This window comes from Chenopodium quinoa, unplaced genomic scaffold (assembly GCF_001683475.1).
Source record: "Chenopodium quinoa cultivar QQ74 unplaced genomic scaffold, ASM168347v1, whole genome shotgun sequence".
NCBI lineage: Eukaryota > Viridiplantae > Streptophyta > Magnoliopsida > Caryophyllales > Amaranthaceae > Chenopodium > Chenopodium quinoa.
In genome coordinates, this window is record NW_018744704.1 from 3,555,671 (window position 1) to 3,570,915 (window position 15,245).

The window sequence follows — 15,245 nt, forward strand, 5'->3', positions numbered from 1 at the left end:
TCTTTTCGTACTATTCAGAAATAGAAATAGAAACAACATTTTATGTCTCTAAATTAGAAAAACATGAATTATAATGTGAGACAGAGAGAGTATAATATTCAATTAAAAAAGAATGAAGTACACACGTAGGACTATGGGAGTATATTAATTTGGTTGAAAATTGAATGGTTTACAAACTCTCTAGCAAAGATACTATGGGAGTACATCAATTTCATTGAAAATTGAATGGTTTACAAACTTTCCAGCAAAGGTATTTGTCCTTTAAGCACATTTGTCCTTTTAAGCACATAAGACTGTGGAAGGATGGCTACATACTTAATTGCTTACTAGATAAGGATCAAGGAGGGAACCAATGACAAAGTGATACTCTGATTTTTTTATTTTGTAGTAATCGCAATAATTACTTTTTACGTCCATTTTATAATAATTGTAAGTTGCAATTAGACCTGTTAATTTTTGAGCCGACCTATAACCCAACCCGAATAAACCCGAATCCGAATCCGAAGTTATTGAGAGAGAAAAAGTGGACCCGACATCGACTCTAACTCAACCTGATTTCGCCTATTTATCAAATTTTGTATGTAATAACAATGTGTTTTTATACAACTTGAGATAGTTTGTAACAAGACCCAAAATCTAACCTGTATCCAACTCATTGACCCGAACTGTCAAATTTAATTACAACACATTTTTATTTGGTAAGGGTCCACTATTATTTTATTATTTTTCTCTCATTAACTTAACTTACAAAAATATTTCATTATTTCTCTGTTCTACCAACTTTATTTACACTACTTTTTCATTACTCGTATATTATTTCTTTCTCTCATAATATTAATTTTATACTCTATATCTCCATTAACATACGATACTTTATATTATAAAATACCCCGTTTTAGTCCTAAGGACTATGCATAAGAAGCTAAAAGAGGAAAATATTGATGAAATACATTCATGAATTACACTGATTTGTGCGTGATTTTGTCATGCGTTCCTAAACTTATACCACAAAGTAAAAGATATTAAATGTTTATTTATAGCCTTAAGAACTACATATAACATTACCTTTTTTCTAATATATTGTGTAATATAGAGTGTTACAATTATTACAAAATGAAGAAAACAATAATTACTTGTAAAATATTGACATTTCCTACAAGTTTATAATTATTATTATTTTTTTGAGAAATAGATAGCCCAAGTATTTTATTAAGTTAAATAAAATTCTGCAAGAGTAGTGATACACTTCCCTACAAGTCTTTGTTTAGGGTTGCCTGGATTGCCAGCATGGAGGGTAAAAGCTATAGGACGAAAAAATTCAAATTTTTATATTTGCGGATGCAGACTTGCAGAGTAATATTTTAAGACAGTAGTTTTTTTTTTTCCCTGAGCAATTACTCCTCTCTCCTCCATCTTTCTCCTTTTTCTCTTCTATCTCCTAGCATTTACCACCAGCCCAACCTCAACCTTCCGCCGCCACCCATTGTCAAGGTTTCTTACCGACTACTGCCACCATCTCCCTTCTACCGCCGTCCCTTCTTTCCACCATCATCTTTACTCCATTTTTTTAATAACAGGGTAGGTGCGCTAAATTCAATTCAGTAGCAGTCGAAATTGACCAATAATTTCAGATCGATAACCTTCTCGCTCAAATATGATCACAAAGGAATTGTATTATACCTTCATTGAATATTTTTAATGAATTATTTCTTCTTTGGCCTCTCCTCATTTTCAGATCTGCTATTTTATTTTTGATGAGCAGTGCATAAATGGTAGTTTGCAAGGTGGGATTGGGTTTATAAGGTGGTTGATGGGGGTGTTCCGTTCAATGGTGTAACTCTGTTTCAAGCTTGGCTTTCCATGGAGTTTGAAGCGCAAGAAAGTTTTATTGCTTTTACCTAGTAAAGATGCCAAACTTTTAAACAAGTAAGGGCTTGTTTGGTTGCACAAAGAAAAAGGGAGAACTAGAAAATTACGAGAATTTGAAAAAATAGATGAGTTGTTTGGTTGACAATAAAAAGTGTAAATATGAGAATTGCAAATTCACGGGAATTGTGATTTCTCACTAAACATGGAAAATTAATTACCTGACCCCCTACGTAAGTCAAAATTCCCATGATTTGGAATTTCTGTCATCTCAACCAAACAAGTTTAATTTCTACGAATTGGATGTAGGTATTTAATTCCCATAAAATACAAATTCCCACGAAAAGTAAATTCCCATATCAAATAAACACCAAAATATCACCCAATAACAAATCCTTCTGTAATTTTTACCCCATTGGTTTTTACTCTGTTAATTACTTCTTGAATTTAATCCAAGCGGGCCCTTATTAGTAATCATTCATCGGTAATTATTGACTTCCCTACATGTCTATATTTATCTTTAACTTTTGGTCGTCTTAGTACTACAGTGCTTGCAATTCTATGTGCTTTCCACTTCAATTCCATGTTATTTCCATAACAATACTGTACTACACACTTGACTTTTCCCTACTATATAAATTAATATATAAACTTTTCACATTACACTTTGTTTCAATTTATAGTGCAAAAAGACCATCATCAAAAACAAAACAACATGAATGCCATAATACAAAATACAGTAGAAGGATTATTAGCAAATGAAGCTCATGGAATAATTGGAATGGTGTTGTCACGCATCAATGCGGAAATCAAACTAGCTCGCGGTTTCAAGAAAGAGTTAGAGGTGGTTCAAGGGCAGCTCACTCGATTAATTGGGCTATTACATGGTGCTTCTTGCCAGTCGATCACCAATCCATTGATAGTCGATTGGCTCAAAAATATAGAGGATGCTGCTTACGATGCAGACGACTTGATTGACCAATGGTCATATGAAGCTCTACAGGCTAAAATTATCTGTACTCGAAAGAGGGACAAGTTTAGACGTGGTGTCTCTAAGCCCTTTTCACGCTTACGTATTGGTCACAAAGCGAGTGACTTAACAAGCTTGATTAACAACATCTATGATGATGCTAATAAGCTTGGCATTAGACCTATCAAAGTTGCTTCAAGAGATGTGTGTGAAGATCAAGAAACAAGCAAACTTCGTAACCAGCGACACTATGTGGATGAAAAGTTGCTCATAGGAAGGGACGAAGACTTAACACGCCTTGTTAAGTTAATATGTGATCCTAACAACAACAATTCATCCCCTCTCACCGTCATAAGCATAGTGGGAATGGCAGGTGCATATCATCTTTTTTCTAAGTTTGCGTACTTTTCTAGTTTTATTTACTCTATTAGGAATTGAAGTCTTTTTATTGTGGTTAGAATTACAACTATGAAGTTTGGGGAAGTATAATTGTGATATGTTTATAAACCAAGCAAGCACATTTTTATACCAAAATCAAATATAGGCTGGTTTTGTTTACTCTGTTGTTGCATATCTAATCTGATTTGAATCTTTTTTTTTTATTTGATTAGATCTAAACTTTTATTTTCCTAATTTGACCCGATTGTCTTATTTTGACCAAACTTAGACCTTATATGTACATTTTTCGGTTAAAAAATAAATTATATACCAAGTATAGTCTTGTTAGATTCATAATGTGTAATTTATTAATATGTAATTATCATAAATTTTTTTCATTACTTAATTAATGATTAAACCTTAAAGTTGTCTGATTATTTCTATTACAAAATTTTTGGATTATTTTTCCTCCTGCAAACTTTTTTTTTTTTTGTTTATAATGATAACTCACTTATATAATTATATTCATATTCGTACAAGATGTGATGCATTATTTTCTATGATGGTTTTGTTCGATACAAATTATTAAACGCACTACTTTCCCCTGCAACTTTTTTTTATTTATCTTTTTATTTTATATAATGGTAACTTACCCAATACTTATATTATCAATAACATAATACTAAATTAGACACCAGAAATGATACGTGTCACTTCTTAGTGCTGTGTTTTCCCTCTAAAACCACTTTTTTTTTCTTTTTCTTTTTTAGTTTGTCAAATCTTCATCAAATATATTTACCTTATTATTATAATATAACCTTCCTAATTGACCACCATTATTTTTCCAAACAGTGAAAAAGATTCACTCCATTTATATTATAACATATATCTAAAATTGCCACCAAAATATTATTCCACATATCGGCAATATATATTTCCAAATTAAATCTGCAAACACATTCAATAATAATTTATATACTTAAAGTGAAACCAGGCATGACACATGTCATTGTATGATTAAAAAATTTCTCTCCATTTTTCCTTTTTTTTTTTCAAAATTTCAAAAAAATAATTTAGAACATATAATATATTATTTCTAGTTTGACAATCAAAGTTTTTCTATATATACTCAACTAGAATATTTTTACATATCTTTCAATTATTTTATATTTTGTATTCAACAAAATGAACAAAGATTACATAAATATTAAATTAATACTTTTATCTAAAATTAATCCTATAATATTATCATTTTGTTTATTTGTTTCAACTTTTCTACTTTTATAATAAAATTTATTTCAATTAAAAAAAATCATTTTGGTAACATATATATGTACAAGTATATCATTTATTTTTACACTTAAAAGTAATAATAATAATAATAGCAGGGCTACTACATGGTTATATATTAAATTAGATTTTTATTTTTTTTAATATAAAATCTCGTAGACCTTATTTATTTATTTTTAAATAAAACAATGTTTCAATAACCTTGACATCGGTATAAGTATTAAAAAATAATGGTATACGTACCATTATTGTTGAATTAGTATTGCAATTTGTTACTATATGCTCTGTAAAATTTAGTAACAATCGTGCGATGCACGGGACTTAATTTAGTTTTTATTTATACCAGAGGTGAGATATATTATACCTTATGTGTTCATTTTATTGGTAGGTTTGGGAAAGACGACATTGTGTAAACGCATTTCCAAGGAAAAAGAGGTGTTGGAATTCTTCAACTCTGTAATTATTTGGCTTGTCATCTCTCGGACGTATGATCTTCTAGATTTTTTAAACAGAATGGTGGAGATACTATGCAGAAAAAATCCATCCATGAGAGATAGACAAGCACTGATATCAGAGCTTCATGAAAAGTTGAAGGATAAAAGGTATTTACTCATATTGGATGATGTATGGGATACAATTCATTGGGAATCCTTGAAATCCACTCTAGAGGAAATTGGTGGATCTTATGGTACTACTGTACTAGTGACTTCTCGCAACAAAGATGCAGTAGGAAAAATGGTGATGGATTGTTGTGATAGTAAAGGTAAACATAACATTAAAAGACCTTCTATCTATATCTTGCAGGGATTGAGTGAATCTGACAGTTGGTCGCTATTTTTGGCAAGAATAAGTGATGATAGTCTAGTTGATAGCGAAAAAGAAGCTATTGCAAGAAGAATGATGAAGAATTGTGGAGGCGTTCCTCTAGCCATAAGAGCACTAGGGGACCTTCTAAGGGACCAAAGTCTGAATAGATGGAAGGAGATTGAGAAAAGTCATACATGGACAAAAGTGGATAGGAATGATATTTTGCCTTCCTTGAGGTTAAGTTACGACTCCTTGCCAAGCATGACTCTGAAAAAATGCTTTGCTTATTGTGCCATATTTGGAGAAGACGAGGTCATTAACAAGAATAAGTTGATCTACATGTGGATGGCTCAGGGCTACTTGCAACCTTATGAGGTAATGGAGGATAAAGGGGAAGAATATGTCGAGCATCTGTTGAATAGTTCTCTTTTCCAAGAAGCAGAAATGGATGAGTGTGGCAAAGTGATGACATTTAAGATGCATGATCTAGTATGGTCTCTTGCTCGAGTTGTTTCAATAGGGGAGTGCTTGTGCTCAGATGGAGATGTAAGATCAAATGAGGTTCTACGACACCTATTAGTTCCCAAGCAGTCTAAAAGTAGAGAGCTCACTCTCACCTCCTATACAAAGTTGAGAACATGTTTGCTTTTCAAGGAGTTTGAAAATCCTCGCCTACATTTTTGGTTAAAATGTAGGCACTTAAGGGTGTTAAATATAGGTTGGAATTGGAGCGAGGATTTAGATTGGGAGCCGTTGGGTAGCTTGATACATTTGAGGTACTTTGAAATTGCTGTCGACAATGGTTTGGGTGTCATTCAGTCTAACCTTGCTGAACACATCACCAAACTTTACCACTTGCAAACACTTTGTATAAACAACTTACACATTGAGAAAGATCCATGCATGACTCAATTTCCAAAACAAATAGGTAATTTGGTAAATTTACGGCACATCCTTGATGATGATATCATTGGTATACCTATGGGGTTGGGTCTTTTAACTGCTTTACGAACTTTGCCTGCTATCAATTTAGAAATGAATTGGGGCGGGAAATTAAGTGACCTTGGTTCATTGACTAATCTCAGAGGTACATTGGAAATCCACAATCTATGTTTTTTAGATGGTGAAGAAGAAGCTCGTGAGCAAGTTCTAGACAACAAGTCATATCTTGACAGTTTAGTTCTGAGATGGGGTTTTAGTAAATGTCCGGCAGTTAAGGATAATCCCCACGCGAATGAGATCCTAGAAGCTCTGCAACCTAACGCGAACTTAAAAATGCTTCAGATTTGGAATCATGACGGTACTAGATTTCCAAGATGGTTGATTGAAGAAGGAAGTTCCTCACTTTCCAACCTCGTCTCCTTGAAGATTTATAGATGTACAGCCGAAGGGAATCTAACATTAGAGAGTTTCAGATCTCTTCGTTTCTTACAAGTGGAATACTGCAAGAAGCTGACTATTACATTACGAAACGAAGGATTCCAATGCTGCAATTCGCTTGAACAGATAGTAGTAGTTGGTTGTTATCAAGTCGAAAATCTTGGAGACTTTTCCTCTTTAACACAGCTTCATTCTTTAACCTTAAAAAATAGCCAACTAGTAGGGTTGGGAAGTCTTCCTTGTGTAAGGGAACTACACACTGATGAATTAGTACTACTTGCACACTTGGGCGAAGATAGTCCTGTTTGCAAATCCCTCGAAGTTTTAACATTGGAGGGGTTCCACTTGTATGACAATGATGATACAACTGTTCTTCCTGATCAGCTCAAATATTTGAGGGCACTCCAATGCTTGAAAATCGGACACTCCGAATGCTTGGAAACAATACCCGACTGGCTAGGGAAACTGACATCTCTCAGAGAGCTGCATCTTTCTGGCTTGCCTAAACTAAAGAATCTGCCTTCCCTAGAAGCAATTCGGCATCTCTCGAATTTAGAAACTTTAGAAATGGCTGGTTGCCCTCTTCTGTTAGCAGATGTTGAGAGTGAAAGTGGAGAGTGGCTTAAAATTGCCCATATCCCTCCTTTCATATACTACTGATGTATAGTAATGATGATTTTGTGATTCAATCTTTTGCCAACAATACACATTATTGGTGGATGTTTTTATATGTCTGGTGTTCTAAGTTTTAATTTTGAAACTGTCCAAACATATTTCAGGCAATTTGGTTTGGTGTTTGCTGTATATTTATATCTACAGCTCTGGTTTGGTGTTTACTGTATATTCACTCTGTCAAAAAATCCATTTTGTGTTTATTAACCAGAATTGTGTAAGGCCCTGTAAGCTACTGTCAAAAAAAAAAAAAAAATTCACGAATTGTGAATCTATGTAATAATGTCTTTTGTCTCGTATGACATGCCGAATTTTGGGTTAACAAATTGAGTTGGATAATTTGAATAGTGAAAGTCAAGATAAATGAGCATTACTGACCTTCGTATGGAAGTAATAATAGAATAAAACTGTGCAAAAATTATATGAACCAAATTAAAATAAAAAGAGATTAACCAAGTTTTTTGTTTACACTTGGGTCAATGAACTTAAGAGGATGTGCCATTTTTAAATTTATAATTGTATATCAGTACATATATATAATAGTTATATCTCTGACTCTCCACGCGATGTTTCGGGTTGATAATTAATTTCTAGTATAAATTAAATGATCAAAATGTTTAATCTAAACACATATCATTGATGCAAACATTTTTTTTTACGAAGGTTGAAATGGTGAAACAACACAACTACTTAGTATTCACTACTACACATACATTACTATTAAAACAATTTAAATGGACTGCAGCTTCTCCTGCAATTTGGTGTGCCCAATGAACACGCTGCTTATCTGTCTTGTATATACTACAATGGTGAAAAGTTGACCCTATTAGTTTGATCTGTTGTACTATCCATATATATGATGTCCCTGCGGCCGTCACCACTTAGGAGAGTAACCAGATTATAAGAATAAGTAAACAAAATAGGCGAGTGGATGTTAGAATTTGAAGCCCATTGTAAGCCGTACAGACACGCCAAAGCTTCCACATGTAAAGTACAAAATCCATAATTGCTCCCCCCAATTATCCGTTCATCTTGAGAATCTGCATTGTCGAGGCACCAACCTATTCTCGTTCTTTTGGTGTCTTTAAACCACGAACCATCAATGTTGTATCTTCACCGAGTCCTAGCCTGTAAAAGTTATCCCTAAATGTGTCACATGAAACCCAGGCGGGGGCAAACCATCGTTTAGAATAGGAGAATGAGCACTCTGTAGAAATGACTCCTCATCCAAGAAGATAGTATGAGTTTAAAACAAACATTTTTTAAGTACAATATAAACACTCGTATTAAATTGTGAGCGTTTTTTTTTAATTGATTAAAATATACGGAGTATCATATATAGATCTGGTTTTAAAATAATTTTTAAAACAAATTTTATAATGTAGAAATAACAAAATTATAAGATATTTATTGAAAATATAAATTATTTTATACGTATAAAATATTGAAAATTTGTGAAAAATAAAACTCATAAATATTATTTAATGCTAAAAAAAATATATACGAGTTTCTCTTACTTAACATCATACTTGTCAGCTAATGCTAATTGTCGTTGACGTGACACGACAATTGACAAAAGTAGAATGCCAAGTGTCGATGTATTGTGCTTGACGCATATGTTTTAAATTATTACTCACGTATATGTTCTAAATTTTAATTTGAGTCACATGTTCTAAATTATTACTCGTATGTTCTTAGAACATATGATTAAAATCTTAGAACACATGATTTAAAATTTAGATCGTATGAGTAAAAATTTAGAACTTTCCGTGAGTAATAATTTAGAAAATCTTATTTTACATTAAGAATATGTGACTAAAAATTAAGAACACTTGATTAAAAATTTAGAATATATGAGTATGAGTTCATAACATACGAATAACGATTTAGAACATATGATCTAAAATCTAAGACATATGATTAAAATCTTAGAGCATATAAGTAAAATTTTGGAACAACTAATTTAAAATAAAAACATAAAAGTAATAATTTAGAATATTTTATTTAACTCATTTAGCATTTAGAGCATGTAAATAGTGAGTAACATTTAGAACATTGATTTAATATTAAGAACATATAGGTAAAGGTTTAGATTCTAGAGAGTGTTTAATATGTGATCCTAACAACACCAATTCATCCCATCTCACCGTTATAAGCATAGTGGGCATGGCAGGTACATATTCTCCTTTTTTAGACTTTTGAATGATACTCCCTCCGTCTCTTATATTTTGCCATGATTGTTTTTAGACTGTTCTTTTAATTTTGCCCCATTTTAGTTTTGGATATATGGGATCACACCATTACTCTCACAACCACCCCATTAACCCTATTATTTTTCTCTAACATTACTCTATGAAAAAATAAAAAATAAAATAAAAAAATAAGGAACGGATGAAATATTCTATAATTTGCAAGTACTCCATCCGTCTCACAATATAGTTCCCCTTTTTCCTATTTTTAAGACCCAAAATGTTGTTCCAATTTTTATTTTTGAATAGTATGTAAAGACCATTATACCCTCATTTTTTAAATTTTATTCATTGAACTTCCGAATTTACTCTTAAATTATCCATTTGCATTGTACTTTTTTCCGCTTTCTCTTTCTAACTTTTGTATATAATTGTACTTTTTTTCCCCCTTAAATTATCCACTTGTCTTTTACTTTTGTCTAACTTTTGTCTAGCTTTTTTCCACTTTTAATGTAATTTTTTTCCCACTTCTCCTCCCATTTCTTAAATACCGTGAATAAAACACAATACGAACTATATTATGGGACGGAGGAAGTATAAAATTGGGGAAGTCTTGTCGCATTGCTGCATTACACTACGCGAAAATTGGCAATTAGCACCGTTTCTAAACCCCCATTTAGCACCGGTTTTGAACCGAATCTGATTTGAGGGATGCCAAAACCCAAGATTTTTCGCACCGGTGCGAAAACAGACTTTTCGCACCGGTTCTTGCTGTGAACTGGTGCGAAAAATTCCCCAAAAAATTAAAAACAATACTCTTTCGCACCGGTTCTTGCTCTGAACCGGTGCTAAAAGTCATGGTGCGCCTTTTTTTTGTTATATACTTTTCGCAGCGGTTCTAGCTGTGAACCGGTACCAATAACAGCTTTTTTTTGGCAATAAATAATAATATTAATTTAATACTAATAATAATAATGAAAACTTGTACATCCTGCATTAATTCTACCATTATTATATATTATAATAACAATAACAATAATAATAATAATAATAATAATAATTATTATTATTATTATTATTATAATTATAATATTATAAATAATACTAATACTAATAATAATAATAATAATAATAATAATAATAATAATAATAATAATAATAACAATTTCTAAATTGAAATAATAACAACAATACATAGATATTAATTAATAATCCCAAATGCAATACAATGAAGTGTCATATTTACAATTCTTAAAAAAAAAAAAAAGTGTCATATTTACAAATAAACAATACTAATCAATAATGTAGTTAACAAGTTCAAATAGAAATGACCTTTACAAATTAAATGTGATGAAAGCCGCCAACATGTCTCGAACTTCATTAAGTTCCTTGCTCGTCAACGGACCTCCATTTTGTACCTTGCAAAACTTGGAATAAACAAAAAGTATGTTAGAATTAATTACTTAGGTTATGGATGTAAAAATACATTTACAAGTTCAGTTAGGCAAAAATTTATTACTTAGACCTATATGACTACTAGGATGCCTATTTTCTACATTTATTATCAAATCAACTCATTCTTTCTCATAACATGTCAATATTACTTAGTTATAGGCGGCTAAGGCATGAAACCACATGAAAAGAGAAATTCAAGTGTTTAACTACGCATTTTGATCCAAAATAGCCCAAATAAGGCCTATATGACTACTAGGATGCCTATTTCCTACATTTTTTGTCAAATCACCTCATTCGTACTCATAACATGTCATTATTACTTAGTTATAGGCGGCTAAGGCTTGAAATCACATGAAAAGAGCAATTCAAGTGTTTTAGGACGCATTTTGATCCAAAATGGCCCAAATAAGGCCTATATGACTACTAAGATGCATATTTCTGACATTTCTTGTCAAAAAAACTCATTTTTACTCATAACATGTCATTATTACTTAGTTATAGGCGGCTAAGGCTTGAAATTACATGAATTCAGCAATTCAAGGGTTTTAGGACGCATTTTCCTCCAAAATGGCCCAAATAAGGCCTATATGACTACTAGGATGCCTATTTCCTACATTTCTTGTCAAATCCACTCACTCTTTTTCATAACATATCATTATTACTTAGTTATACGCGGCTAAGGCTTGAAATCACATGAAAAAAGCAATTCAAGTGTTTTAGGACGCTTTTTGATCCAAAATGACCCAAATAAGGCATATATGACAACTAGGATGCCTATTTCCTACATTTCTTGTCAAATCAACTCATTCTTTTTCATAAGATGTCATTGATACTTAGTTATAGGCGACTAAGGCTTGAAATCACATGAAAAGAGCAATTCAAGTGTTTTATGGCGCATTTTGATCCAAACTGGCCCAAATAAGGCCTATATAACTACTAGGATGCCTATTTCCTACATTTCTTGTCAAATCAACTCATTCTTTCTCATAACATGCCATTATTACTTAGTTATAGGCGGCTAAGGCTAATCACATGAAAAGAGTGTAGGGTTTCGTAGTGACCCGACACTACGCGGAAGGAAACCCACCAAGACCCGCCCCTTAATTAAAACAGTTAACAAGCATATTAAACTTAATCAAGCAAGATTAAGAACAAGAATTACACCTTTGTCGCGTGCTTCGCTCCTAAAGAGCTCTTACTTCAAAATCCCGAAAACACGAGATCTTCGACGGATCGTACCCTCGACCCGACCCGAGCGTCCTAAGTCGTGAAGGTTAGTCAAGACCCGGACAAAGAAAACTATGAGTTTTACGAATCAAAGGTTTACTCTTAATTAGAGTTGCCTTTTTAATTCCAATCAAGGTTGTATTCTCAAAATCTCAACCAAGTGGGTATTTATAGAGAATGGGGACTTGAAACCCCTTTTCATGATCAATGTGGGATTATGTGCAATTGCAATAATTTATTTAATTCCAAAATAAATAATTAGGCAAAAGCAATCATAAGGCAACAAGTGGCAAGAGGAAAGAATGGGTTAGGTGAGGACCATATCCCATGGGGGGACCATTGCCTTGCTCCCCAAGGGAAGCCTAGAGGCTTTGGTCCCCACCTCTCCTAAACCGCCACTCACAAGGCAGCTGGGCTGGCTGCCACCTGGTACTGCCAGCACGCCTAGCCAGCTAGCACCATGCTGCCTAGAAGCTCCCTCGCATGCATGGTGCTAGTGCGTGCTGGCGCTGGTGCTGGCCCTCGCATCCCACGCACCACACGCATCATCGCTGCACCCTTCGCACATGCTCGCACACCCAGCCAGCTAGCACCACTCGCCCATGCTCGCACAGCTACGCGCATCCAGGCCAGCACGCACTAGCACTGTGCTCGGTGCGTGGCCTGCGATGGTGCCTAGCACACACGCAAGACCAGTGCTTCCTGCCAGCTTGCTACGCTATGGTGCACACGCACACGCACACGCATACACGCATGTGCCTAGCACTGCGATGGTGCTGTGCGTGGTGCTAGGGGGCTGAAATAGTGCCCATGCTTATGCACACACACATGGGTGATGTGCTTGGTGCGATAGGGCTGCGATGGTTCCTAGCATTATGCTAGGGTTGCGATAGCGCCTAGGCATGATGCTAGGGCTGCGATAGTGCCTAGCACACCATGGTGCGCCTAGCACACACATGGTGCGCCTAGGCTTGCGATGAGCTAGCCTAGCCTAGCTACGGCTACGCTCATACTTGTTGCTTGTGATTTTGCGACGCTCGGTCTCGACGCCCTAGGCTCGATATCCGACGTCTGTATTCGTAAAACTTTGCTGACTCATTAAATCCTTTCGGATTAATTCGTCGACTCGGATCAGTGATTCGATTGGGTTCGACCCGAAGGGTTCAGTTAAGATTAAGCTGTAACATCAATTGTACATTGATATTACTGATCGGAAGCGGCCTCTACCTAGGCATTCCGATCACTTGACCTTACTGAAGAATTAGCTCCGTAATAATTTTGAACCCTCTATCGGAAGAATACACTTGTTGGAAGGACACCATTCCTTTCAATCTCCCACTTGTCCTTCCGGACAAGTGTGCATACAGTGTATAGCCCATTTCCTATGTCACTTAATGTTTCTTCGTGAACTATAAGGTAAGATTCTTTGTCATCCTTATTACGTTCAGAAGTGTTTCTCGATCTCCGAGTTCGACTGTCAATAAGCAGATGATTTCTAAAATCCATATGAGTACGGCCATGCATTTTCATAGTCTCGGTCTTCGAGCGGCCTTGTAAACAACAAAACATTTTTCCCTATTGTTAGTAGGGGGACAATCCCAGTCTTGTATTGTAAGTTCTTCTTACTCAGAGGACATAGTCTCCTGAGTGTTCCCGTTATAATCCCCAGTTACGACAGACGTTTGGAAACATCAAAGAGTCTAGTACTCAAACAAGAAAACTTCACAGTACTCATGGTCGGAGGAAACAAGTTCCGATAGTCATAATGAGAAATGTACTTATGACAAAAATTTAAATTTTCTTAAAGTACTCTCATAGGTCTTATCTAGTACAGTTCCAAACTGTGGCTGTGCAAATGATTTATGACCGTCACGTCCTCGCAGCACAAGAAACGGTGCTGTAAATCATACTACACACTAATCTATGGCGGTCATCAATCGTCCATCTGTTAGATGACCTCGATTAGGGATAATTTTTGATTTAAATATTTAATGTTCACTTAACAGGTGTTTCTTTATCCAAGACATGGTCTTGATACCCTGTTTTGAATATTTCCGTAAATCGAATGGACACATTATTTAATTCTAAACCACAATTAAATAGTAATGGAGTGAATGATAATTTTGCACAAAATTAACTACTCCATTAATGAATGGTTTTAATACAGTGTCTTACATTAAATATCCTATTTAATTAAAACACATGTACAGGGAATTTCAAAGCCAGTCTCCAACATGCTTGATTCCCATCGCCTCAATGTGCTTGTTGTGTTTCACTTGACGCAGCGGTTTAGTCAAAGGATCGGCTACATTATCATCCGTGCCAATCTTACAAATTCTGATTTCACCTTCGGATTTCCATTCCCTTATCATGTGAAATCACCTTTGCACGTGTTTGACCTTCTGGTGCTCTCTCGGCTCCCTGGCCTGAGCGATAGCTCTATTGTTATCGCAATAGAGGTCTATCGGCCCCTTGATTGAGGGTACAACACCAAGTTCGCTAATGAACTTGCGAATCCAAACAGCTTCCTTGGCAGCTTCTGAAGCGGCCAAGTACTCGGCTTTAGTTGTAGAGTCTGTAGTGGTGCTCTGCTTGGCACTCTTCCAGCTAAACGCTCCTCCATTCAGACAGAATATGTACCCCGACTGTGACTTGAAGTCGTCTCTGTCAGTCTGGAAGCTAGCGTCGGTGTAACCTTCAACAACCAGTTCTTTGCGGCCTCCATACAACAGGAATTTATCCTTATTCCTTTTCAGGTACTTAAGGATGTTCTTGGCCGCAGTCCAATGCGCCTCTCCTGGGTTCGATTGGTATCAACTCGTTGCACTCAGGGCATACGATACATCTGGCCTTGTACATGTCATGGCATACATGATCGATTCGATTAGCGAAGCATATGGGATCTGATTCATTCTTTCTTGCTCAACAGGTGTCTGTGGACACTGTTTCTTGCTGAGAGTTACGCGATGGGACATGGGTAAATGCCCTCTTTTGGCATTCTCCATGTGGAA

At 34.9% G+C, this 15,245-nt stretch overlaps 1 protein-coding gene across 1 annotated transcript; it reads left to right on the forward strand.

Moving 5' to 3' along the window:
- The first annotated feature begins 1,201 nt into the window (after nucleotides 1-1,201).
- Nucleotides 1,202-7,724, forward strand: LOC110702915 (putative disease resistance protein RGA4). Its single transcript, XM_021880667.1, has 2 exons — nucleotides 1,202-3,209; nucleotides 4,893-7,724. The coding sequence occupies exons 1-2, from the start codon at nucleotides 2,582-2,584 to the stop codon at nucleotides 7,349-7,351; spliced, it is 3,087 nt and encodes a 1,028-aa protein (XP_021736359.1). The 5' UTR covers nucleotides 1,202-2,581; the 3' UTR covers nucleotides 7,352-7,724.
- Nucleotides 7,725-15,245: the final 7,521 nt, after the last annotated feature.